This window comes from Heterodontus francisci, chromosome 10, assembly GCF_036365525.1.
Source record: "Heterodontus francisci isolate sHetFra1 chromosome 10, sHetFra1.hap1, whole genome shotgun sequence".
Taxonomy (NCBI): domain Eukaryota; kingdom Metazoa; phylum Chordata; class Chondrichthyes; order Heterodontiformes; family Heterodontidae; genus Heterodontus; species Heterodontus francisci.
Window position 1 is genome coordinate 44,662,906 of NC_090380.1, and position 25,640 is coordinate 44,688,545.

The 25,640-nt window shown below is 44.7% G+C and overlaps 1 protein-coding gene across 3 annotated transcripts in view; it reads left to right on the forward strand.

Moving 5' to 3' along the window:
- Positions 1 to 22,023, forward strand: part of LOC137374434 (superoxide dismutase [Cu-Zn]-like) — a 60,887-nt gene extending 38,864 nt beyond the window's left edge. For 2 of the 3 annotated variants that reach the window (XM_068040544.1, XM_068040543.1), the window contains exon 5: positions 21,367 to 22,023. In XM_068040544.1, the coding sequence (XP_067896645.1) occupies positions 21,367 to 21,477 (111 nt within the window). In that variant the 3' untranslated portion in view covers positions 21,478 to 22,023. Of the gene's footprint in view, positions 1 to 533; positions 619 to 21,366 lie in introns of all 3 variants that reach the window. The other variant, XM_068040545.1, reaches the window with a different exon arrangement.
- The last annotated feature ends 3,617 nt before the right edge of the window (positions 22,024 to 25,640 follow it).

A 25,640-nucleotide genomic window follows, 5' to 3' on the forward strand; every position in this document is an offset into this window, starting at 1 on the left:
GGTCTCTCCCTGTCTCTCACGCAAAGTTCCAGGGACCCACGGAAGTAAATCAAGCCTCAAGACAGAAGACCAGCGAAACAAGTTTGTAAGTGTGCACTGGGCCCCAACAAGAACTGCAAGACTTAACTTCAATCAAAGACTTTACATCAAACCCAAAGCCAGTAACTGAATTCCAGCTATTACTTCAAACCTTTCCCCTTCTTTCTCCTCCTCTGTCTCTATTTGCATGTATGTTTATCGCATATGCATGCTAGTGTGGTCGTATTACGTATTCTCAGTAGTTTTAACCGAATTAGAGTTTTAAGGTTAATAAACTTACACCTTGTTTGAATCTGTGAAAACCTGTCTGGTTGATTTCTTTGCCATTACAATTAGAGAGCAGTGAGCAAGGACTCAGAGAGGGAAGCTAAAACACGTTTTTTTAAAAGTTAAACAATGTTACGGCCAAACCAAGAAGAGGCTGAGAATTTAGACCCCATTATCACATGGTCATAACAATGGGTCTCATACACTCAATTTGTCTCATATCACAGGAAGAAGAGCAGAGGGTGAGACTAAGGGGGGTTCTTTTCTATCAACACATGATGCCTGAATGCCAACAAAAGGCAGAACTAGAAGGTGAGGATGCTCCAAATGATAACATCCAGGAACCACATTATCGAAAACAGGAACAAAAAGTGCTGGAAATATGCAGCAGGTCTGGCAGCATCTGTGGAGAGAAAAGCAAAATTAACGTTTCAGGTCATAGAGAGATACAGCACTGAAACAGGCCCAACGAGTCCTCGCTGACCACCAACCACCCATTTATACTAATCCTACATTAATCCCATTTTCCCTCTCACATCCCCACAATTCTCCTACCACCTACCTACACTAGGGGCAATTTTTACAACGGCTAACTTACCCATCAACCCACAAGTCTTTGGCATGTGGGAGGAAACCAGAGCACCCGGAGGAAACCCACACGGTCAAAGGGAGAACTTGCAAACTCCGCACAAGCAGTACCCAGAACCAAACCCGGGTTGCTGGAGCTGTGAGGCTGCGTTGCTAACCACTGTGCCGCCCCCTTTTTTTTTAAAAGTCGAAGACATAATTTCATCAGAACTTTGCCAGTACATCCACTTTAAGAAAGAATTAAACCTATTATGGTGTAACAAGGAGAGGGAAAAAAGGGAAGCCTTTCAACCCCTCCTCACTTGATCGTAACAATACAATGATTTTCTAAGTGCGTTACGAATTCCTTAATAATAAATACCACCATTTTCCTGACAACTGATACCAGGCTAACTGGCCTGTAGTTCCCTGTCTTCCATGTCCCTCCTTGAATAGTAAGTGACTGAAGAATCTTGTGTGAGACATGGCTTAGGACCTACCTGACCGCAGAAGACTGCTAATGAAATGTCGGCCTTTATTTCAAGGGAGCTGGAACAAAAAGGGGAGGAAGTTCTGCTTCAGTTATATACAGCCTTGGTCAGATCCCATCTAAAGTACTCTATTCAACTTTGGGCATTGCCACCTAAGGAAGGAAATTTTGGGCTTGGATGGGGTGCACCGCAGATTCATCAGAATGATATTGGGGTTCAGGGAGTTCAATTGTGAGCAGGTTGTATAAAGTTGGTGCATATTTTTTGAATATGGGAGCTCTAAGGGAGATCTGATCATGGTGATAAAATGTTAGGGTAGATACAGAGAAAATAAGAGAATCAAGAATGAGGGGGCATAATCTTAATATTAGAGCTAGGTTTTTTGTGAGGGAAATCAAGAAAAGCTGTTTCCTGCAAAGAGTGGTAAAAATCTGGAATTCTCTGCGCCAAAAGGTTGCAAATCCTAGGATAATCGGAGTTTTTAAGATTGAAATCGATAGGTTTCTGTGAGGAAGAGGTATCAAGATATGGAGCTAACGTGGATAAATGGAGTTGAGGTACGAATCAGCCATGATCTAATTGAATGGTGGAGCAGCTCGAGAGGCTGAATGGCCTACTAGAATACAATGGATGGACCCAACCACCTTCCATAGTGCAATTCACAGTGATGTTATTTTTAAATCCACACATTGACTCTGGGGTTTTATAAATTGGATAGGGGCAAATAACAATGTTGCCTCCCATCTCACACTTGGTCAACGTGTTTCTAACCATATCACCATTATTTTGCACAGCATAGGGTAGTATATCATGGTATTTAATGTATTCCCCATTTCTTACCACTCCTATGTTTTCTACCTCAAAAAGTTTCATCCCAGTCTGTCGTTAGGGTATGGCCGGTATTCCCAGTACTAACCCAATCGTAGAGACTCCCGTTCCCAGACATTCTTTACTTGACCAAATCTGAACTAACTTTCTGAGTTGACATCCAGTTATGTTTTCGTTACCTCTATCACTAATTAAATTTCTTAGCTGAGTATTATTTATCCATACTGGCACTTTACCTTCCTCGACTTGTCTCAAATTCTCTCGGGTTTGTTCTAAAATCCATGACCCGTAAGTACTAAATACACTCTTATTATTAGCGCTATGGAATATCTCCTCTATGGCCATTCTAATCTTGTTAATTGTTTTAGCGTGACCCTCCATTATGGTAACAAAACCTTTAGTAGACTTGGTTAAATCTCCTCCGGTTGTAGCTACTTGTTGCTGGTTGCTATTCCTTTTAGTCAAAATATCCTTAATCTGCTTTGTTAGCCCTCTCATCTTTGAATCTACATTTTCTAAATCTAAAGTCTTTACAAGAGAAGTTCCCGTATTGAACACTGTAGCAACATCACTCTCTAAACTACATCTCCTTCTATGCCCTTGTTGATTTGGTTGCCCTTCGTTTCCTCCTTCTCCTGACTCCTGTTTGAATAACTGTTGCAATAAAGCTTTATATAACTCTCGGGTTTCCTTTGGACACCAATCAGGCAGGTGAATATCAGATATGTTTAAAACAATGGGTACTAATTCATATTGTACATTATGATACACGTACTTCTTAGTTTCAATCATGACAAGTCCATTTTTAGGTCCTGGGAGATGTTCCGGACAATAGGGGTCAATTGGTATAGTCTGGATTTTATATGGAGTTGTAGGAGGCGTGGTGGTAACAACCTTTTCCTTAGGATACACTGTCCATGTCCTATCACTGTCATTGGAACTACAAATGCCCCACCCTTGTTGATCAATAGGAGCAGACTCGGAATACATTGATACCCACCTCACATGTAGGTGACATTTTTTGCAATACCAGTAAGTCTCAGGTTTGAAGCACACACTGGTTAGATTAGGGAATTTGACCAGTGAACCATTTCTCATTTCTAGAAGTCCCCACCAACCGTCCATGTACATCAGGTTCTTGCTGTTCCCACGTGCGACCTTAAGTGGACCCATATTACAATGTGGAGTCACCTGTTCTCCTTTCGTTATGTACAATGTCCCATGTTGAGGGCTGCATTCCACATGGCTTGTGGTATACCAGAATACTGTTGTTCCCAGTTTATATTGGATAGTGTTTCCCATTCCCATGGCCAGGATTATTGATACCAGCAGTATTGAGGTGTTGAACGTCGTCTTCATTTTGATTCCGCCCAGCGGTTTCCTGCAACACAAGTGCCTTATCTGTTGTTATCAGTTATCTGATACGTCTGCAGGATCACAATCATTATCCCCTGGTCGTTTTAACCATTTCCTCATACCATCAAGCCAGGTGATGGCCTATGCCATCCTATTTGGTCAGGAGGGTGCCTAGGACCTTTTTTGCTTCTAGGTGGGGTCCATAGGACTAGCCTGTCAAAAAACCCATTCAAATCCCAATCCTTGCCTTCCATGTCTCTGAACAAATCTCCCAAAGGGGGTTGGGATGAGGGTAGTGTCGGTTATTTCGGTCTTACAACCGGACTGGTTACTGCTGGCAGTGGTAGAGGTGGGGGTGCCATTTTAGGTGCCTGCATCGAAGGGGTGGAGGATCCTCCTACATGTCATCTATGGCCACATGTAATTGATGATGACTGCTTACCCTGCCAAAGGGTTTCAGTTGATTCACGTGGTACCGTCCGGTTTCTCCTTTGTCTTGCAAAACATTGTATACCAAGGGACTTGCTCGATGTACTATACTGTAAGGGCCCGCATATCTAGGTGACAGGAATGTTCCAGTCTGGTGTACTCTTATCATTACTTGCTGGCCTACTGCCATTTCCTGGGGCTTTACCTTCCCATCAAAATAAGTTTTAATTTGTTTCCTTCGATTCCCCATGTTTACTGCAGCAGTCACTTTCATTGCCTGCAGAGTTTTTACCAATTGACTCATAAATTTTTCATGATTGAGTGCGGTTACTTTGGGACCCGATAGGTTCAGTCCCAATAGGCTTTCGATTTCTCTCATCCCCCGGCCTGTCATCAGTTGATGCGGGATAAATCCCGTGGCGCTAGAAACACTATTACGCACTACTATAAGCACATATGGTAGTACTTGGTGCCAAGTCGAATTATTTTTCTGAATAGTCTTCCTGATCATTCCCTTTAAGGTTCGGTTCATCCTTTCTACCATGCCACTAGATTGATAGGCTATGTGGAACTTCTGGGTAACCCCATCATGGTCATTACACTTTGCATAACCCTTGCAGTAAAATGGGACCCTTGGTCTGATTCAATGCTCCGGGGCAGTCCCCATCTAGTGAATACATGTTGTAACAACATTTCAGTACTTGTGCAGTATTGGTCTGAGTGGGGAATGCTTCTCACCCATTTTGTAAAAGTATCCACCATCACGAAGATGTATTTGTAACCCTCCTTGCATGGTGGCAAGGGTCCAATATAGTCAAATTAGAGACTACACCAGGGTCCCTCTACCGGACGAGTTAACCTTTCAGGGTTATTCTGAACACAAATCAAACAGTTTTCCACATAGTGTTTGACATCTTCCCCTTGCTTGGGCCACCAACATAGTTCAGCGACCCTTTTGTTAGTGGCCTCAATTCCCTGATGTCCATTTAGGTCATGGCACTGATATATTATCTGGTTCCTATCCTGTAGGGGAACTGCATACTTTCCTTCCTTTAGCACTAGACCTTTATCAATTGGCATTTTAGTTTTCCAGTTTTTATAAGCCTCAGGCCATTCTTGCTTATTTTCCAGTATATTGTTCAGATTGGCATCCTGTTTCTGAGCTTCCACTAAATTCTCTACCATAGGGGCGGGAGTAGCTGCTATAGCTCCCGTAGGTTTTCCCTCCTCTTCCAAATCCGGGTCTAGAGAAGGTAGAAAAGGGTCCGTTCCATGGTTTCCCCGTTTCAGCTCCTTGTTTGGCTAGCTTGTCTGCTGTCCTATTTCCTTCCGGTGTGTCTTTGCTATGTGCATTGACCTTTACTCCTACGTATTTTACCCTTACTGGCTGCTTCAAATATCTTTTTAAGCAGGGGAGCTGAGGGTAGCGGCTTATCGTCGGCTGATACAAATCCTCTAGCTTCCCATAGGGGCAAGTATCCTGTCAAATTGTTACACACATACATACTGTCTGAATAGATAACTGCTGGTACGGGGAAAGTGTCCGGTTGGGTAACTATATAAGCCACTGCTGCTAGGTCTGCTCCTTGTGAACTCATCGTGGAGGGTAGTTTTAAGGCTATGTCCTCTACCCGATCCCCTTGATTAGTCTGTGTATGTATGCCACACCCTGTCTTCTACCTTGGATGAGCCATCAACAAAAATTTTCATGGGTGCCACTTCATCTCCGTCTACTGCCTTGTGACTGTCATCCCCCCCTTGTTTAGGCACGAAGGGTCCCTTGGGACACTTCACTGTCAAAACCTGAAATTCGTGCGGTGTTCCCTGATAACTTAGATTTGCTGCCAAACAGTTGTGGTATGGGCTCGTTTAACTTGCATGTCTGCCTTGCAACAGCAAAATCCAGCGGGCTAGCCGGTTTTGGCTGACATTGCCGTCCTTAAGTTGGCCATCCAACAACAACTGTATGGGGGTGTGCTCTGTCAGGATTGTCAATGTGTTTAAACCCATTATGTAGGTAAAATTTTGCACAGCCCAAAACACCAGTAGGTGTTTCTCACATGCTATTAAAAGTCTGGAGGCATAGGCCACGGGGCAAAACTTGCCATACTTTTCCTGCAGCAATATTGCGGACAATGAGGTGTCGGTGGCTGCTACCTCTAAGCAAAAGGCTTATCAGGGTTAGGGACCTGCAAAGTAGGGGCACTAGCCAATACTTGCTTCAGTTCCTGTACAGCTATCGTGTGGTCGTCAGTCCAATTCCACTCGAAGTTTTTCTTTAACAATTCTTGCAAGAGGGCAGCCTTGGCAGCAAAGCCGTCTGTGATTCCTGCAATAGCCCACCAGCCCAAAAATGATCTCAGCCCTCTAACATCGGTCGGGTTAGGGAATTTCGCAACTCTATCTTGACGTTTATTTTCAATGTCATGTTTTCCCTGGCTAATAACGATCCCTAAATAGGATACCCTTTCCCTCATTATTTGTGCCTTCGTTGGATTGAGTTTCAGTCGGTTAACCCCTAAGAGGTACCTCCAAAAGTAGTTCCTCCAAGAGCTATAAGTGCTGTTCTCGGGTTTCTGTTTGTAGTAGCAAATCATCAACGTACTGAACCAAGCATTCCGGGTGTGAAAAGTACCGCAGAGCCTGGGCCAGCCGCTGGTGAAAGATAGATGGGCTATTGTGAAAGCCCTGAGGTAAACAAATCCATGTGTACTGCTGTCCTTTAAATGTGACGGCAAATTTGTATTGACACTCTTTTACCAGGGGGGTCGACCAAAATCCATTACTTATGCCAAGCACTGTAAAGTATTTAGCAGCAGGTAGTTGCGACATCAAGGTTTCTGGGCTAGTGGCTACCGTGGGAGCGGTAAGCGGTGTTACCTTATTCAATTCTCGGTAATCAATGGTTAACTGGCCAAATGGGAGAATTGTTGGTTGACTCAATCGGTCTTAGTACGCCTTGCCCCAACAAGCTGTTAGTACCCTTCTCTATCTCGGCCTCGGCTTCCTTAGGGAAGCTGTACAGTTTCTGGGTTTAGGATCTGGGCCCTCTATCAAGACTGGCCCTGCCATTCTCCCAGATGCGTGTTTATGACTGGCAAAAGTTCCCTCATGCCGTCTTAGCAGCCCCTGTACACCTATGTCAGATGTTATTTCCTCCAGTTTCATCCAGAGTTCGGCCATAGCACTTATACGGTCTGCATACTGCCCTGTGGGTATGTTGATGGGGCAGCCATTCCCCACTTTCCAGATGCAACAGTTTACCGGATCAAACGACAGGCCTTGCGCCTTCATCAGATCTATTCCCAAAATGTGATCATCGTCTCTCCCCAATTTCATAATAATGCATTGATGTTTAAATCTTTCTTTCCCATTCAAAATCTAAAGGTTTGGAGAGGGTCTGAGTATGACCGCTGAACCCGTTTAAAACAATCTGTTCGGGGGTGCGCCATGAGGGATCAATGTTATGATGTCTCTTTAGGATGGTTCTGGACCCTCTGGTGTCCCACAAAAACATTGTAAGGCAGCCTCTAACCCTGCATTGGACTACAGGCCTCCCAAAGTCGTCCCATTCCCCCTGGCACACCCACTTTGCTGAGGCCTGGCACCATCAGTAGTCGTCCTCCAGATGGAGGGATGCCACTGGCTGGGGGCCCTGATCTCCTGGGGGCAGGTCTTGTCTCGGACAGGGTGCCTCACGGTTCGACCTTCGTGGGGCTCTGCAATCCCTGGCAAAGTGCCCAGGACTACCACAGTTGTAGCACCGGTTGCCTGGGGTGTTAGTTCTGGCACTCTGTCCCCTATTTCCCCTTCTATCCCCATATGAAGGGGGAGGGCTATTGTGAGGACTGTGGTGATGCCCATCCCTTCTTCCCTGACCTCAGTTTCTCCCTTCATTTCTCCAGGCTACCTCTTGCTGGTTTTGGACTGCACTAACCTTCCCTTTTGTTTGTTTTATTTTCTCCTCTTGCTTTTTATTTTCCTTTTCCATCACCTTTTCCCAAGCTCTAGTCATCTTGTGGAGGACCCAAGCCTCAGTGTGGCCGGCATCCTTGGGGTCGTACCCGTCCAGGCATCTTGGCATGTTTCATTCGCATGGGCTATGATAGTACGCTTCCATGTACTTTGCTTTTCAACGGGCAGATTTGTCCTTACCAGGCCAGGCCCGTATACCCCATCAAAATTATTCCACAGGCGATTGGCAAATGCCATGGGATGTTCACTTGGTCCCTGCTGGCACTTTTTCAAACAAGCAGCGGGGTCTCCTGTTGAGGCCAGCTGCATTTAGAATAGCTTGCGTCATCTGGTCTGGACTGCCGTCCCCTCATTGTTAATTTTGTGATAGGGCCGAAAATAGGACAGAACTTATGCTCATGCCAAGCAGTTTCACTTCCTCTGCATCGTCCAAGTCGTGCAGAGATTTTAACTGAGTGACAGCGGCAAACGTGGCGTATGGTTCTCCCATACTATTATAGATGGATACATCCTTTTTCATTTCGGACCAGTGTATGATCGTATACAGGGTGGTATACATTACTGCCCCTGGCTGCTGGGCTTGTGGTTGTCGTTACTGTCCTAGAGGAGCTGGGACTTCCTGAGCTCCTCCCTGCTCTCCTGTGCCCTGATTCTAATTGGCGGGTTGGTCCGCTGTCTGTCGCGTCACCAGAGGATGCATCGGCTCAGGCTCTAGCGGTGGAGGCGGGGCGGATGCGTCCGCCGGGGGCGTGGTTTATCGTAATCATAGCCATCATAACCTCGGCCGTATCGCCAGGCTTCCTCATCTAATCCTCCCCAGTTGGGTGTATCGTTACCCGAGTTGTCATCATTCTACCCCTTAGATTTATCTCCAAACGCACAAATGATCCCTCTTTGGACCGATAACTGACTTCTTAGCCTGTCTATTTCTTTCTGACATTTAGTGTGGCTAGCTGACTTGTGAGCCCTGCTCTTCGAGGTCTGATGCAGAACTTGTAGTGCAGCTTGGAGGTCTGTACATTTCTGCTCTACCTTCTGTTTTTCTTCCTGTGCCTGTGTGGCATCTCGTTCCGCCTTACAGCAACTGGGCTCTGCCTTCTCGGCCTGAGTCTGAAAGCTACTCATATGTAATGTATAATTGGCACACTGTTGTTCCCAGCGCTGTGCCTTTTCCTTCCACTTGTCAGCCTGCTTCTCCAGTTGTTGCAGGCGACATTTTAGAACTACCACTTCTGCTTCCCTTCTAATTCTTTCAGGCAACAAGTAATTACTGCAGTCTTTCGGATTTTCACAGCTTTCCCTTTACTGTTATACCCATGGACCTTCGTCCATATTGATTCGGACACGGATCCTGGACTCACATAACTGTCCGTAGAGTAGTCCATCTATTTGGGCCACCTGTTATTCACATAATCGCGCAACGTCACATACCACCTGGGCTGCTGCTCCGTCATATTGTCGTCACCTGTTGGTATATTTAAACTGCTGTTTTAGGTTTCGGAAACGGCGGGGTCTCTCTAAATTCGAGTTAACTCTTCAATTTGCGCCCACCCAGGGACGCCAAATTCGGTTGTCCAGCTCCTGGCCGACGGCATCAAGAGCAACAAGGTAACAGCAGCAAATGTTACAGACACCAATAGCAAGTACAATATATTTTATTAATAAGTCACATAAGAAACCAGTTTCAAAGAATATGCAAACCTCACAATTCACATGCACATTACCCGTGCCTAGCCAAGGTGCTCAGTCTTGGACTAGTCGGTTCTGTCACTGAATCCCTGACTCGGGGTTCCTTGTTTGAATGTTGGCCCCCGGGGTTCTCGCTCGCGATCGTCCCGAGAGTCCAACCTTTATACCCTTATCTACGTGACTTGTCTCAACTTGTCTCCTCTGTCCAAAACAACCCCAACTCCCTCTTGCGTGACTAACCGTCTCCTGATTCAATTATCTCCTTTCTTTAAACTTGTTAACCCACTAGAACATTCTAAACTAAGTTAATCATGTATTGCAAAGCTGGCTAGGTAAAATAGATAAGCTTTATGTCGCGATACGCAAAACTAAAGCTAAGTTCACTCTCAACAGTAGTCTTCAGGGTTGACTGGACCACTCCAGCTGCAGCCCCGAACATTGGATGCTGTGCCCCTTTTAGTCCAATTTCTGGCTCCATTCCAGCTTTCCGAGGCTTTCATCAGACTTACTCAAAACAAGAATCTGACAGCCATGAGTCCTTATCAAATTCTTCTCACAGGCACTACGAAGCTGCCCAGGCTGTTTACACATCCTTTGATGGTGTCTCTCACCTGCCATCAATTAGGTTATACTATCCATCAATTAAACTCCATCTCCTGACTCCACATCATAGTGGACCATCCCATGTGCAAGGCTATCCATTGTCCTGGCTTGTAGTCCAAGGGTTATCTAATACAGTAAGAACTTGACTTCTGTTTAAACAATAGGAAACAGCTATTATTTTTAAGAAGAGAAAAACAGTAGTTTAGACAAAACAACAGCTGCGAACATGGCCTGCCCTGACCAGCATGAAAACAAAAGGAAGAAGTTCTTGGGAAAAACAAGTTCACAGTTAATATCACTACTGATTACCATTGATGGCATAATTGATTAATTACTTGACTTAATCCGAGCATAATCACGCGAGTCGAAGAGACTTAGCAGCTGGCAGGAAAAAAGAAAGAAGCGCAAGGAGAGAGCCAACTGTGTAATAGCCCCGACAAACAAATTGTTCTGCAGCACCTGTGGAAGAGTCTGCCACTCTAGAATTGGCCTTTATAGCTACTCCAGGCGCTGCTCCACAAACCACTGACCACCTCCAGGCGCTTACCCATTGTTTCTCGAGACAAGGAGGCCAAAGAAGAAGAATCACAGGCACTACGAAGCTGCCCAGGCTGTTTACACATCCTTTGTCTCTCACCTGCCATCAATTAGGTTATACTATCCATCAATTAAACTCCATCTCCTGACTTCAATATTGTTTCTTAGCCATGATTATTTCATATTCATTTCTTTTGTGTTCAGGGCCTTCACACATATAGAAAGTGTTACTGGAGATGCATAAGGACAATTCTTCAGAGGACCTCATTCCTTCTGAGGGTGCACCATCACAGAACATACAGACACGTACCAATGCACATATTGGCACTTCATTGGGTCAAGTTAATTGGGTTTTCATGGTGATTCACAATTCACAAGTGAGAACAAGCATACACTGGTGACAGGGGCAGCTATGGAGAGGCCACGTCAAGGGGTACAGTCCTCTCCAAGTTCTGCTGAGCTGGACACAGATGCTGAACCCTGGAGGCCTTTGTTGAGAAGGAGAATACTAGAGGTCTATCAGAAACTTTATGGGATACTGTCAGAAGTGCCACACACAGTCTACACAACAGTGGATAAGATGGAGTCCAGCTTGCACATTGGTGGTGCAGGAAATTGTGAGAATATCTGCCATAGGGAGAAGGGCTGCCTCCATGGAGCTTCAGGCATGCTCCCAAAGGAGTCCATGCAGTCCATGAACATGGCCATCCAGAGTTTGGATGCCAGCATGTCTGTTGTATTAAACGGGATGACCGATAGCAACTTATCTGTGGTAGTTTAGTTTAGTTTAGTTTAGAGATACAGCACTGAAACAGGCCCTTCGGCCCACCGAGTCTGTGCCGACCATCAACCACCCATTTATACTAATCCTACACTAATCCCATATTCCTATCACATCCCCACCTGTCCCTATATATTTCCCTACCACCTACCTATACTAGGGGCAATTTTATAATGGCCAATTAACCTATTAACCTGCAAGTCTTTGGCATGGTCTTACAACATGTCACAGGTCTTCACCAAGCTTGTTTGCAGCAGAACAGTAGGAGTGTTGTGACACTGGCCCAGCAGCGGCATGATGGCGAAAGAGGAGATGGAAGTCGGAACTCCACGCAAAGTACTCCCAGTTCTTGGATGTTGCCTTTCCTCAGTCAGAAGCCAACATGCTGTTTCATCTCCCAGTGGGTGAGTCTGCCCATGCACAAGAGCAGATGGAGCAGTCTGTGGCATCTTGCGGTCCACATTGGTACCAATGACACAGGTAGGAAGAGGAATGTGGTCCTGCAGAAAAAGTTTAGGGAGCTAGGTAGGAAATTAGCAAGCACGCCCTCAAAAGTAGCAATCTCTGTATTACTCCCAGTAGCACACGCATGTGAATATAGAAATAGGAAGTGCAGTATTTTATTTCGTATTCTAGTGCTATCTGTCTCTCCCAATTCTCTATGCACCTTGGTGCTCCTCTCTTGTCTTATCTCCTGGTTCTCACATCCCTGCTAAATTAGGTTCAACCCGCCCCAATTGCACTAGCAAATCGCCCCGCAAGCAGATGAATGTGTGGCTGGAAAGATGGGGCAGAAGGGAGGGCTTTAGATTCCTGGGACACCGGGACCAGATCTGGAGAAGATGGGACCTATACAGACTGAACGGGTTGCACTTAAACAGTTCTGGGACAAATTTCCTTGCAGGGCGATTTGCTAGTGCGATTGGGGAGGGTTGAAACTAATTTGGCAGGGATGTGAGAACCAGTAGATAAGACAAGAGAGGAACACCAAGGTGCACAGAGAATTGGGAGAGACAGATAGCACTGGAGCACAAAATAAAATCTTGCTGAAAATAGAGACATGTTGTCGAAGCTTTTCAACTTGCACTCATCAGGACAATCTGCAAGAATACCACTGTAAGGGAAAACAACAACTTTATTCTGTATGAGAAGAGAGTGCCCAACCAGCCTATGCTTGCAAAACTCCATTCACAGTGTCCAAAATGAAATGGATTCCGCAATTGGACAACATTTGCTAAATAATCCTCAGGGTGCTAAGCATTACACTGACAACCAATTTAAGATTGTCAGTAGGGCTCACACTGTGGCACATTTGCGCATACTGGAAGCTACATATATTAATACACAGGGCCCTGTTTTTTGCAGACAGGAAGAATATGTACAAACATTGCGCCTGTTACAGCTAAACAAAATAAGTGACAGCTATTCGCTGGTTCAGTCTCAGGGCAATGCCTTGACCAATCAGAGTCAAGCTGCCTGGTTTGAACTTCAAACAAAGCTTGGCAGTTAACTGTCAGTCACCATTAACTGGTGCATTCTCCATGGCAACGCTTCTACCAATCAGAGTTCACTTGTCAACCAATCAACACTCTCTTCTCATACAGTATAAAGTTGTTGTTTCCCTTACATTGGTATTCTTGCAGATTGTCCTGATGAGTGCAAGGCGAAAAGCTTCGACAAACATATCTCTATTTTCAGCAAGTTCTGTACTACCAAACGGCTGTTTGTGTACCTGAAATAGTAAAGTATTAGGTGGGGTCAGAGTGAGAGTGTTATTCAGTACGAGAGAAGGGAATAGTTCCATATTGGATGGGAGTGGTCTGAGAAGGACTACTAGGAATGCAAAGACAGGATTACAGTGCATTTGTATAAACGCACAAAGCATGGGGTGAGCTGCAAGCACAAATAGCAGTATGAGAATATGATATAGTGGCAACAACAGAAAGTGAGGACTGGGTGCTTAATATACAAGGATATAAAGTGTTCAGAAAAGATGGAGAAGGTAAAAAAGGAGGTGGTGTGGCAATACTGATTGGGGAAGACATTGCAGCGTTGGAAAGGGAGGATGTACTTGAAGGGGCAAGGAGCAAAAAGGATATGATCTTGTTACGATGGTATTCTATATGCCTCCAAATAGTGAGAGAGAAAGGAGCAAATCTGCAGGGAAATCACAGAGATGTCCAATAACTACAGAGTGATGATATTGTGGAACTTTAATTACCCAAATACCGATTGGGATAATTTTGGAGTAAAGGGTAAGGAGGAGGAATTTCTGAAATGTGTTCAGGAGAACTTCCTTGATCAGTATGTTCTCAGCCCAACTAGAAAGGAGGCATTGCTGGATCTGATGCTGGGAAAGGAGGTGGGCCAAGTGGACCAAGTATCTGTGGGGGAGCACTTGGGGAAAATGATCATCGTATCGTAATATTTAGACTAGTAATGCAGAAAAGCAAGGAACAAAATAATGTAGAATGTCTGGATTGGAAGAGAGCGAATGTCAACAGCATGAGAAGGGATCTAGCCAGGGTAGAATGGAACTAAAGACTGACAGGAAGAGCTGTAATGGAACAATGGGTTATCTTTAAGGAAGAGATACTTCAGGTACAGGGCAGGTACATTCCAATAAAGGTGAAAGGTAGGGGAACCAATGATAGGGCTCCTTGGATGACAAGAGAGGTAAAGATAATGATGAAACAAAAAAAGGGGCTTTGATGCATGTCAGATGAACTCATCAAGTGAGAACCAGGCCATATGCAATAAGTTGAGAGGGGAGGTGAAGAGGAAAATAAGACCGGCAAAGAGAGAATATGAGAATAGAATGGCAGTCAACATAAAAGGGAACCAAAAATTTTCTACAGGCATGTAAATGGTAAGCAAGTAGTAAGAGGTGGAGTGGGGCTTATTAGAGGCACAAGGCCGGGGTAATATACTTAATGAGTACTTTGTATCAATGTTCACGAAAGAAATGGAATCTGACAAAATATCAGTAGAAGTGGCGAGAATAGAGGCAATGAAAAGGGTAAAAGTTGACAGGAGGAGGCACTAAAAAGGCTGGCTATGCTTAGCATAGATAAATCACCTGGTCCGGATGGCTTGCATCCCAGGTTGGTAAAGGAAATGGGGATAGAGATAGCAGAAGGGCTTTCCGTAATCTTCCAATCTTTCCTGGATGCGGGGGAGATGCCAGAGGATTGAAGAGTGGCAAATTTGACACCCTTATTGAAGAAAGGGTGTAAGGACAGTCTTAGCAACTACAGGCCAGTTAGTTTAACATCAGTGGTGGGTAAAGTTTTATAAACAATAATCAGGGAAAAAATCAAAAGACACTTGGAGAGGTTCGAGTTAATTAAGGATAGCCGGCATGGATTTGTAAAAGGCTTGACTAATCGAATTTTTTGATGAAGTAACAGAATTTTGATGAAGGGAATGAAGTGGATGTTCTTTACCTGGATTTTAAGAAAGTATTTGATAAAGTGCCACATAGAAGGCTGGTTAACAAAATTGAGGCTCATGGAATAGGAGGGTCAGTGTCCAGTTGGATAAAAAATTAGCTTAAGGACAGAAAACAGCAAGTCATGGTAAATGATTGCATTTCAGACTGAAGGATGGTAGACAGTGGTGTTCCCCAAGGGTCAGTGCTAGGACCACTGCTTTGCGATTATATAAATGACTTGGATCTTGGAATATAGAGTAGAATCTCAAAATTTGCCGATGACACCAAACTTGGAGGTGTTTCAAACAGTGAGTTTGATACGAACTGCCTGCAACAGGACATAGATAGGCTAGCAGAATGGGCAGACAGGTGGCAGATGGAATTTAATACTGACAAGTGTGAGGTGATGCATTTTTGCAGAAGGAATAGGAAGAGGCAATATATACTTATGGCACAGTTCTAACAAGTGTACAGGAATGGGGACCTGGGGGTGCATGTGCATTGATCTCTGAAGTTGGCAGGACATATTGAGAAAGTGGTTAGTAAAGCATATGGAATCTTAAGCTTCATAAATAGAGGCATTGAGTACAAAAGCAGGGAAGTTATACTGAACCTTTATAAAGCTCTGGTTAGGCCCCAACTGGAGAATTGTGTCCAGTTCTGGTCACCACACTTCAGGAAAGACATGAGGGTGCAGAGGAGATTTACCAGAATGGTTCCAGGGATGGGGGATTTTAGCAACAAGGTTAGGTTGGAAAAGCTGGGTTTGTTCTCCTTAGAACGGTTTCCTCCCACAGCCAAAGACTTGCAGGATGATAGGTAAATTGGCCATTATAAATTGCCCCTAGTATAGGTAGGTGGTAGGGGAAGGTGGGGATGTGGTAGGAATATGGGATTAATGTAGGATTAGTATAAATGGGTGGTTGATGGTCGGCACAGACTCAGTGGGCCGAAGGGCCTGTTTCAGTGCTGTATCTCTAAATAAATAAATAAAAAAAGAACAAACGAGATTGAGGGGAAATTTAATACAAGTGTACAAAATTATGACAGGCTTAGATAAAGAAAATCTGTTCCCATTAGCTAATGGTACAAGGACTAGGGGACACAGATTGAAGGTTTTGGACAAGAGTTGCAGGGGAAATATGAGGAAGAACTTTTTTACGCAGCGGGTGGTAATGACCTGGAACTCGCTGCCCACAAGGGTGGTGGAAGCGGAGGCAATCAAGAGGAAGTTGGATGGTCACTTGAGGGAAATACACTCGCAGGGTTACAGGGATTGAGCTGGGAAGTGGGACTGACTGGATAGCTGTGTGGAGAGCTGGCATGGACCCGATAGCTGAATGGCCTCTTTCTGTGCCGTAAATGACTCTAGGAATCTGAAACCCAGAGCTCGTAAGGCAAAAGCATCTGAGCAGTGAGGGCAGGATCTGAGCAAAGAAAAACAGAAAATTCTGGAAATACTGTTCTGGCAAAATGTGTAGAGAGAGAAACAGTTAATGTTTTTTGTTCACGACCTTTATCAGAACTGGAAAAAGTGAAAGGGATGGATGGGGGAAAAGGAACAAAAGGGAAGGTCTGATAGGGTGAAAGGCAGGAGAAATTAAATGGCAAAAGGATTGATGGTGCGAAGGAGTGGTGATGGCACAAATAAAGAAACAAAAGTGTCTAGAGTAGGTTTGAAAGACTGAATCAAGATCACTTGTCATCTGAAAGCATAAAAAGAAAAATAAAGAAGCAAGAGATAAACCAAAACTAGCAAAAAAGGAAACAAAATGGGGGTAGAGGTTACAATCTAAATTTGTTGAAGTCTGCGTTGAGTCTGGAAGGCTGAAAGTTCCGAGTCGAAAGATGAGATGCTGTTCCTCGAGCTTACGTTGAGCTTCATTGGAACACTAGCAGGCCAAGGACAGAAAGGTCAGAGTGGGTACAAGATGCAGAATTAAAACACAAGCAATTGGAAGCTCAGGGTCACGCTTGAATGGAGGTGTTCCGCAAAGTGGAATCTGCATTTGGTCTCCCCAATGTAGAGGAGACCATATCATGAGCAGGTAACACAGTTTACTAAATTAGAAAGAAGTACAAGTAAATCGCTGTTTCACTTGGCTGGAGTGTTTGGGGCCTTGGACAGGGAGGAGCTAAAAGGGCAGGTGTTACATCTCCTTCACTTGCGTGGAACGATGATATGGGAGGTGGTGTTGGGAGTGATTGAGGAGTGGACCAGGATGTCACAGAAGGAACGGTCTCTTCAGAATGCTGGGAGGGGAAGTTGTGTTTGGTGGTGGCATCGTGCTGGAGATGGCGGAGTTTGGTTGAATACGGAGACTGGTGGGATGGAAGGTGAGGAGAAAGGGAACCGTAACATGGTTCTGGGAGGGAGGGGAAGGGGTGAGAATAGGAGTGCGTGACGTGGAACAGACACTCGCGGGGCCTGTGAATCATGCTGGCGTGGGGGAGGGGATCCTCAGTTGAGGAAAAAGGATACATGATCAGAAGCATAGGTGTGGAAGTTTGCATCATGTCGAATAAATGTGATGGGGAAACCTGAAGAATGAATTAGAGTCCTTGCAGGAAACAGGGTGGGAAGAAGTGTAGTCAAGATAGCTGTGGGCGATCTGAGCAACCTGACTCAAACTTTGCTGAAGTCATATTGGATGCATCATGTAGAAGCAGGAGAATATGTAAGTTAAAGCAATTGTAATTCACCAAAGCGCATGGGTGTTTGGCAAAATGTTACATTGTTAAGTTTCCTTTTTTATAATGCCACATAAAATTTATTAATTAGCAACACCTGCACGTCTTGCCCATTATTGCATCCTGAGTGTCAACTCACCCTTTCACTTGTTTCGTGATAAATGTCAATACATAATGGGATCCAGTAGGTTGACGTGTAATGGCTATGCTTGGTTGAAGGACTGTTTATTGCAAGGGGAGGGGGCGTGTTGGTGCTGGTGGTGGCTTTCGTATGTTATTTATTCCAGTTGGAATCATTAACTTGTCTTTCTACCTATAAGGGCATCCCACACAGCAATTTACAAAGTTGGTCTGGCAATGGTGTCCCATCTTTATATTCCTCCTCCTCCACCTCCTGTGTTTTTCTCACTTGAAATTGCCTGATGAGCGCCTTTTGACCTCCCCCACCTTGTAATCTTCCCAGCTGCGCAATTTTATGCAGGACACAGTACACTACTATGATTCTGGACACCCTCACTAACGAATACTAGGATTCTGGACACCCTCACTAACGAGTACTGAAGGGAGCCTCCAGACTTATCTAGTTAACTGAAGCACATCTTCAGTATTCCAATGCCTTGCTCTATGACAGACCTGGTGGTCATGTGGCTCTCGTAGTACTCCTGCGCCTTATTGATGGTGTTTCTCACAGGTGTCATGAGCCTAGTTTGAAGGTGTTATTCCTTATTTCCTACAAGTCAACCCTTAAGTCTGGTTCCTGGAATGAATAAGTCTGGAATGTTGGACTGCTGCAGTATGAAAACATCTGTCACACACCTGCATGAATATCGTCTTGTGCTGCACACCAGCTGCGCCTTGATGGTATAATATCTCTTGTGGTTGATTTAAAAACTCCTAGTTGACGTGGTGGTTCTTGGATTACCACATATGTGCAATCAGTGGAAACCTGCGCCTGTGGGCACTCAGCCAGAGAGGTGAATGCAAGTGCCTGCTCATTCTGGTTATTGTCATCACGTTAGCTCTCTCTTTCGGTGTGTTTGTTGGAAGGTTGTATCCATTCCTGACGATGCTTTAGTTACAAACCAGTAGATAAAAGAAGAACCAAATAATAGCAGGCCCACCAAGCTGAATGATGGAGGAGGGACTGGGAGAAGGAAGGTGTTGTTGACTTTGTCAAAATTGCAGGGTAGGTGAAAGGGATATTGCATCATTGTTGCAGTAATAGAGCATGCCGTTTGTAACTTAAGTGTGGGTGAGGCAGAAATCTAATTGGAGAGATTCAAATGGAGTTTTGGGAGCTATAGGCACAGATTTGGGAGTGAGACATGGGGCAAGATGTAATGTAATCCATTATTAAGGAAGTAGTAGCAGGACTTTTAGAAAATCATCATACAATCAAGCTGAGTCAACATGGTTTAATGAAAGGGAAATGGTGTTTCACAAATTTATTAGAGTTTTGAGGATGTAACAAGCAGGATGGATAAACGGGGAACCAGTAGATGTAATGTATTTGGATTTCCAAAAGGCTTTTGATAAGGTGTCACATAAAACATTACTACACAAGATAAGAGCTCATAGTGTTGGGGTAATATGTTAGCATGGATAAGGGACTGGCTAACTAACAGAAATCTGAGAGTCGGGATAAATGGGTCATTTTCAGGTTGGCAAACTGTAACTAGTGGAGTGCCACGGGGATCAATGCTGGGGCCTTCAGCTATTTACGATCTATATTAATAACTTGAATGAAGGGACCAGGTGTACTGTCACCAAATTTTCTGATGATACAAAGATAGGTAGGAAAGCAAGTTGTGAGGAAGACACAAAGAGTCTGCAAAGGGACATAGGTATTTTAATGAGTGGGTAAAAATTTGGCAGATGGAGTATAATGTAGGAAAATGTGAGGTTGTCCACTTGGCAGGAAGAATAGAATAGCAGAATATTATTTAAATGGAGAGAGCCTGCAGAATGCTGTGGTACAAAGGGATCTGGGTGTCCTCATACATGAATCACATAAAGTTAGTGTGCAGGTACAGCAAGGATTGAGGAAGGCAAATGGAATGTTGGCCTCTATTGCAAGTGGGATGAAGTAGAAAAGTAGGGAGGTCTTGTTACAACTGTATAGGGCATTGGTGAGACCATACTTAGAGCACTGCGTACAGTTTTGGTCACCTTACTTAAGGAAGGATATACTTGCATGGGAAGAAGTTCAGAGAAGATTCACTAGGCTTATTCCTGGGATGAAGGGGTTGTCTTAAGAGAAAAGGTTGAGCAGGTTGGGCCTATACTCATTGGAGTTTAGAAGAATGAGAGGTGATCTCATTGAAACATATAAGATTTTGAGGGGGATTTTACAGCTCGATGCCGAGAGGATGTTTCCCCTCATGGGGTATCTAGAATCAGCAGCACAGTTTCAAAATAAGGTGTCTCCCATTTAAGATGGAGATGGCGAGGATTTTTTTCTGTGAGGAAAACTGGAATTCTCTTCCACGGAGAACAGTGGATGCTGGATATATTCAAGGCTGAAGTAGATTTTTGTTCTACAGGGGAGTCAAGGGTTGTGGGGGGAAGGCAGGAAAGTGGAGTTAAGGCCAAAATCAGACCAGCATGAATTGAATAGTTAGATATAGTTAGAGAATCATTGAGCCACAGTGCACTGAGGATGAAGACATAATTTCATTAAAGAAGTGAGGATCATCAGTGAAGAGCACTCTTACCATATTCTCTTGTGTGCCCTCAGCAGGTTATCAAATTTTCTGACATGGCTCTGTGGTCTTGGGGTGAGAGAAGTTGCTCTACTACCTTCTTCCAGGCACTTCTGGTAACTGCCATTGATGAACTTTCTTGCAAGCCCAGCAGGTGCTTGCTTCTCTGGTGAAATTCACCAGAAGCATCTATAAGTGCGCATCAGTAAAATTCTGGGCTAATATCCTTGCTTTGCCCCTGCTTGTCTGAGCCATTCCTTGGGATACTCCGGTGCCTGATGTTGATATCATAAAGTCTTGCAAAAGCGCAAGGAATCCTTTGTTAAGAAATCACTGAATAATCCTGTCAAAACTAGAGAAGGCAACACAGCAGTTGTTATGGTTCCAGAAAGATGTTACCACCTTAAGTTGCCACAGGCTTTTAAATCCTGCAGCAACAAGTTCAGATCTGCCATGATTTCATTAAATGTCAGAACAGGCTCAAGGGTTTAAATGGCCTACTCCTAATCCTATGTTCCTACTTCCTCCTCCCAACTCCCCATAACAGTTTACATGGGAGTAATTGTTCTGCCCTATCTTTCAAATTTGGAATGAGCTTAAATCTGGCTGAGTTAATGTTGCACATCATTAGCATCATAAACAACTGCAGATTTTTTGGGCCCATATGTGTAATCTCTTAAAGGAACTGATTTTCCACCTTCTTCCTCTTTGGGTTGTACATTGAGGTGTATGAAAAGAGAGAAACAAGTACTTAATTACCTATTTAAGCCAGGGCACCAAAGCTTTTGTGAACATTTTGATCTTGCACATGGGAGAATTAAGTTGTTATCAAACTCTGTTGGTGAACTGAAAACATTTTTGAATAATAATGTGTTAAGAATGGAGAGATAATATTTACTTTCGTTCTAGCAACTGTATTTGAAAACTTTATGGTGTTATTATTTGAAGGTTCAGTTATTAACATTTTCTTTCTCAAAGGTTACTGAGAATGAAGATGACCTGGGTAAAGCTGAAAATGACGACAGCACTGTAACAGGAAATGTTGGAAAAGGTTTAGCTTGGGGTATAATTGGAATAGCTAACAAATAAATGAAGACGCAGCACAAAAGTCAAATGAGTAGTACTGAATAATAAAATTAAGTATGATCCCCTATGTAAGCATACAATTGGCTAAAAATTGCATAGCTGGATGTTGTACTTCAAAATTATCTTTGTAAAGATTCAGGTTATTTTGTAAATTTCTTTGCTCTTCATAGTAAAATGCTATGTCACAATTGTAACTTTTATCATTTTATTGTTTCTATCATATAGTCAAATATACATATTTAATTGTAAACCAATTTTGCATGTATTTTCATGATTTATGCTATAGTTCTGTGAGCTTCGTATAGTTGTCTCTCTGGTTGGAAGTGAAAAACAATGCATAAGATTTTCTAGAGCTTTTAACTTACCTTAATAGGGTCTAACCAAACTTAATATATTAAGAGGGACGTAGATAATTGTTTGTTTTCCTTGTAAAAATGGACATGCAAGAATTTGCTCACATCTCCATGCATATTTGTAATAATTCATAAAGGCTTTTTTGACTGTTCAAGAATTATTAAAATGAATAAAAAGACAATAAAGTTGAAAGCGAAGGACAAAAAGTGAATCTTGCCATTTCATTACAGCTTCAGAAAAAACAAGGGGATGGATTTTCACTTTAAGTGGGCTTAAGGTGGCTGGCCTGCAGAATATGCTGCCTACTGGTCCCAACATGAGCACTGGTCCATTTTGAAGACTGGGCCTCATTACCACTGGGATGGTGAGCTGCAGCCAACATTCAAGTACCAAGGTAGCCCTTCTGGCCTCCAGGCGACGAGCAGGTAAATGAGAAATGGGGGCTCTGATGTCCAATGGGAAAATCCCATGCGGCAGTAGCCCAGGCTGGTTTTAAGAAACCTTTAGGAGTACCTCTGCTCCTTCCAGCCCCACAGAAATAAAGAGGAACCTTTGAGATCCTGTTAGTATTGGGATGGTGGACTGCCATCTGATGCTGGTTGGGAGCACGGCACATGCTGGACCAGTTCAATGGCAAGTGGGGTCCCATGTAAAGGCCTGCTCGGGTCTACAAATGAGACCCAACCAGAGCCCGACAGAACCCCATCCGACCCGGCCCGAGTCCTATTTCTTCCCACGCCCGACCCGACCATCAGTTAACTTACCTTCCATTTTTCATTTTGTTCCTTACCTGCACAAGCTTAAAATAACTAGCAAAACCTCCTTTAAAGTCCAAAAAGTAAATTAACATGTTAGTGACTTACCTGAGGTGATGATAGAGCGTGTCCGATCCGAGCCTGAATGCAAGACCCAGAAGTGCGACCTGACCCGACCCGAACCCGACACATGTCATCGGGTCCCGTCGGGTTCTGGTTGGTTAGCAGGCCTTTAGTCCCATGTACGTCAGGACCCTGACTAGCATTTTAAATGAACCTACCGCTTGACACAGAGCCACTTGGGCCACCCAGAGGTTTACCACAGGGAACATTGTCACATCCGTAGCAGTAAGGCAGTAAGACTTTACTTATCATTTTCAAGATGCTACTGCTTCATTTCCACTGGAAGGGTGACCTGAAAATGCAGTCCAAAGTGCTGAAGTGAGCTGTTGGAAAAAACAACAACTTTTATGTAGCCAAATGAATTGTTTCCACTTGATATCTTGAGCTGGATTTTTAGGTCATGATCGGGGCGAATGCGAAGATGGGCGGGTGTGAAAATTAGCACCGCCAGCAGTGCACCAGTTTGATATTGCATTCTGACTGTCAGCGATTTTACCCGGGTGGTGGGGGGGGGGGAGGGGGAGGAAAGGTGGGACACGGCAACCCGCCCAATTCAGATAATAGGCCAATTGATCTTTTTAATGAGCTTATTCTTCTTGTCAGCTCATCAAAGTCTAATTTGGAATTTTAGTGGCCGCACATGGATTACACAATGGATCCAGGTGGAAGGAGGTGGCAACAAAACGGGCAGCCAGTCATGACTGCACCATTCAATTGGATGGTCCCATAAAAGGCTACATGGCTGAGACGGAATGCAGCCACTGGCATGCAGGTGCCAGCAGGTGAGCAGCATTAATGGAGCAAGTGGTCTATATCTGCTCGAGCAGTTGAGAGGGTCATGGCCCTCCAGGGATTGTGGCACCATAAGTGGGTGGAGGCGGGGGGAATCCAGTAATCATTGAGTGAAGCTGCCCACAAGCAAAGCGACAGCTGAACATAGGGTTAAGGTTATCGGAGGTAGGGTCAAGTAACGTTAAGGATCAACATCCTCAGCAGCAGGAATAGAGTGCCAGGCATGATGAGGGCAGTGGACAGGAACAAGGGCAGGAAGGTAACGGAGGCTATACCCTCAGCATTGAGTGTATCGCCCAAGAAAAAGCTAGCTAGACATGTCTGAGAGTCAGTGCTGCAGGAGATTGCATCTACCCAGGCAGGTGGTCACTGTTAATTGTGACCTCATTGAGGAAAATCTCAGACCTTGCAGTAATGCTTGCTATGTCCTGCCAGTAGCCATGAAAGTCACTGTGGGCTTGAACTTTGCTTCTAGCTCTTTCCAAGGATCGCAGCAAACCTTGGCGGCATCTCTCAAGTGGCAGCACACCATTGCATTTCAGAGTGCCAGACATGATGAGGGCAGTGAACAGGAACAAGGGCAGGAAGGTAATGAAGGCTATACCCTCAGCATTGAGTGTATCGCCGAAGAAGAAGCTAGCCAGGAAGCTAGCTGGAAGGAGCAGAAGCAAAGAAGTTCAAGCCCACAGTGACTTTCATGGCTACTGGCAGGACAAGGCAAGCATTACTGCAAGGTCTGAGATTTTCCCTAATGAGGCCACAATTAACAGACCACCTGCCTAGGCAGATGCAATCTCCTGCAGCACTGACTCTCTGACATGTTTATTTGACCTCGCAGGCACAAAGGGCAGTAGGATTTACCTCCATCCTGCAGGTGCAGAGCATCATCCATTACCTCGTGGTCATCAAGGCACTGAGTGAGTGGGAAATCAGATTCATCAACAGGAAGGACTTCCATGCCCTTAACATTCAGCTGGTCTGTGACCACAAGGGTTTTATGCATGTGCGCACTCACTATCCTGGTAGCTGCCATGACACCTTCATCTTCCGGCAGTCCAGGGTGCCGTAACTCTTTGTGCCAGCACCAAAACTTCATAGATGGATTCCAGGGGACAAGATATTGAAAATATGGCTACTCACCCCTTTAATTTACCTCTGAGACGGAGCCACACAGGCGCTACAACTGAAGCCATCTGCTCACAAAGACTACCATTGAGTAGGCCATTGGGTGGCACCCTGCAGTACACTCCTGCAAGGGTCTCGCACATTGTGGTGATCTGCTGCATTCTCTGTAATATTGGCCCTCCAGAGTGGACCTTGAAGAGGGTGAGGCGCTGGAACGACACAGCTCATTGGAGGAGAAAGAAGAAGAGGATGCAGAGCAGAGAGGTTCCCAGGCTGTGCAGGGAGGTGGTCGTGGCCAGCTCAGGAGTCAAAGTTCGCATCAGGATGGCGTCAACACCAGGGAACATCTGATCCAGGCAACTTTCACCTGAGCGCTTCTCCTCCAGCAGGACTGCATGCTCTAGAACTCACTTTGATCTACCTGTGAGAACACTTCCATTGAAGACGCAACCTTGAATAGACCCACTCTTATCACCAATGCATGGTGCACATCTGTCCAGGGGGCCTTCACCACTTCATCCCTCTTTTCTAGTTTCGCCATTAAAGACTGGAAGCTCACAAGTCTGGAGCCAAGATTTACAGTGTTAGCAAAAAGTTACAAAGTACACATTATCAAGTGAAATAAACTCCAGTGAACCATTCAGTGCTCTGATCGACAAGGTGGCCTCCGTTCTCGGCCACTTCTATGCGATGCTCTGCTTGTGGCCTTGGATGAGGTGGAGGAAGCCTGCTTGCTTGTGTCTACCTGGGACTGACATGCCCGTGACAGTCATCCTCATCATGGAGGTGCCAGTAGGGGTACCTTCAGAGGTTGCTGCTCTGGTATCAATGCAGGGGCAGCCTCTGTCAAAGGGCCCTGCTGCATAGATGACTCTCAATCAGAGGGGCTAAGAAGGTTAATGATGATGATGGTGCCCCATGATGGGTGCCCTCATCCTCATTGGTTACTGCCTCAGCCCTTGGATGACGCTCTGGATTGCAGGAGGGAGCCACCAGCTGGGGTGCAACTGGAACCCA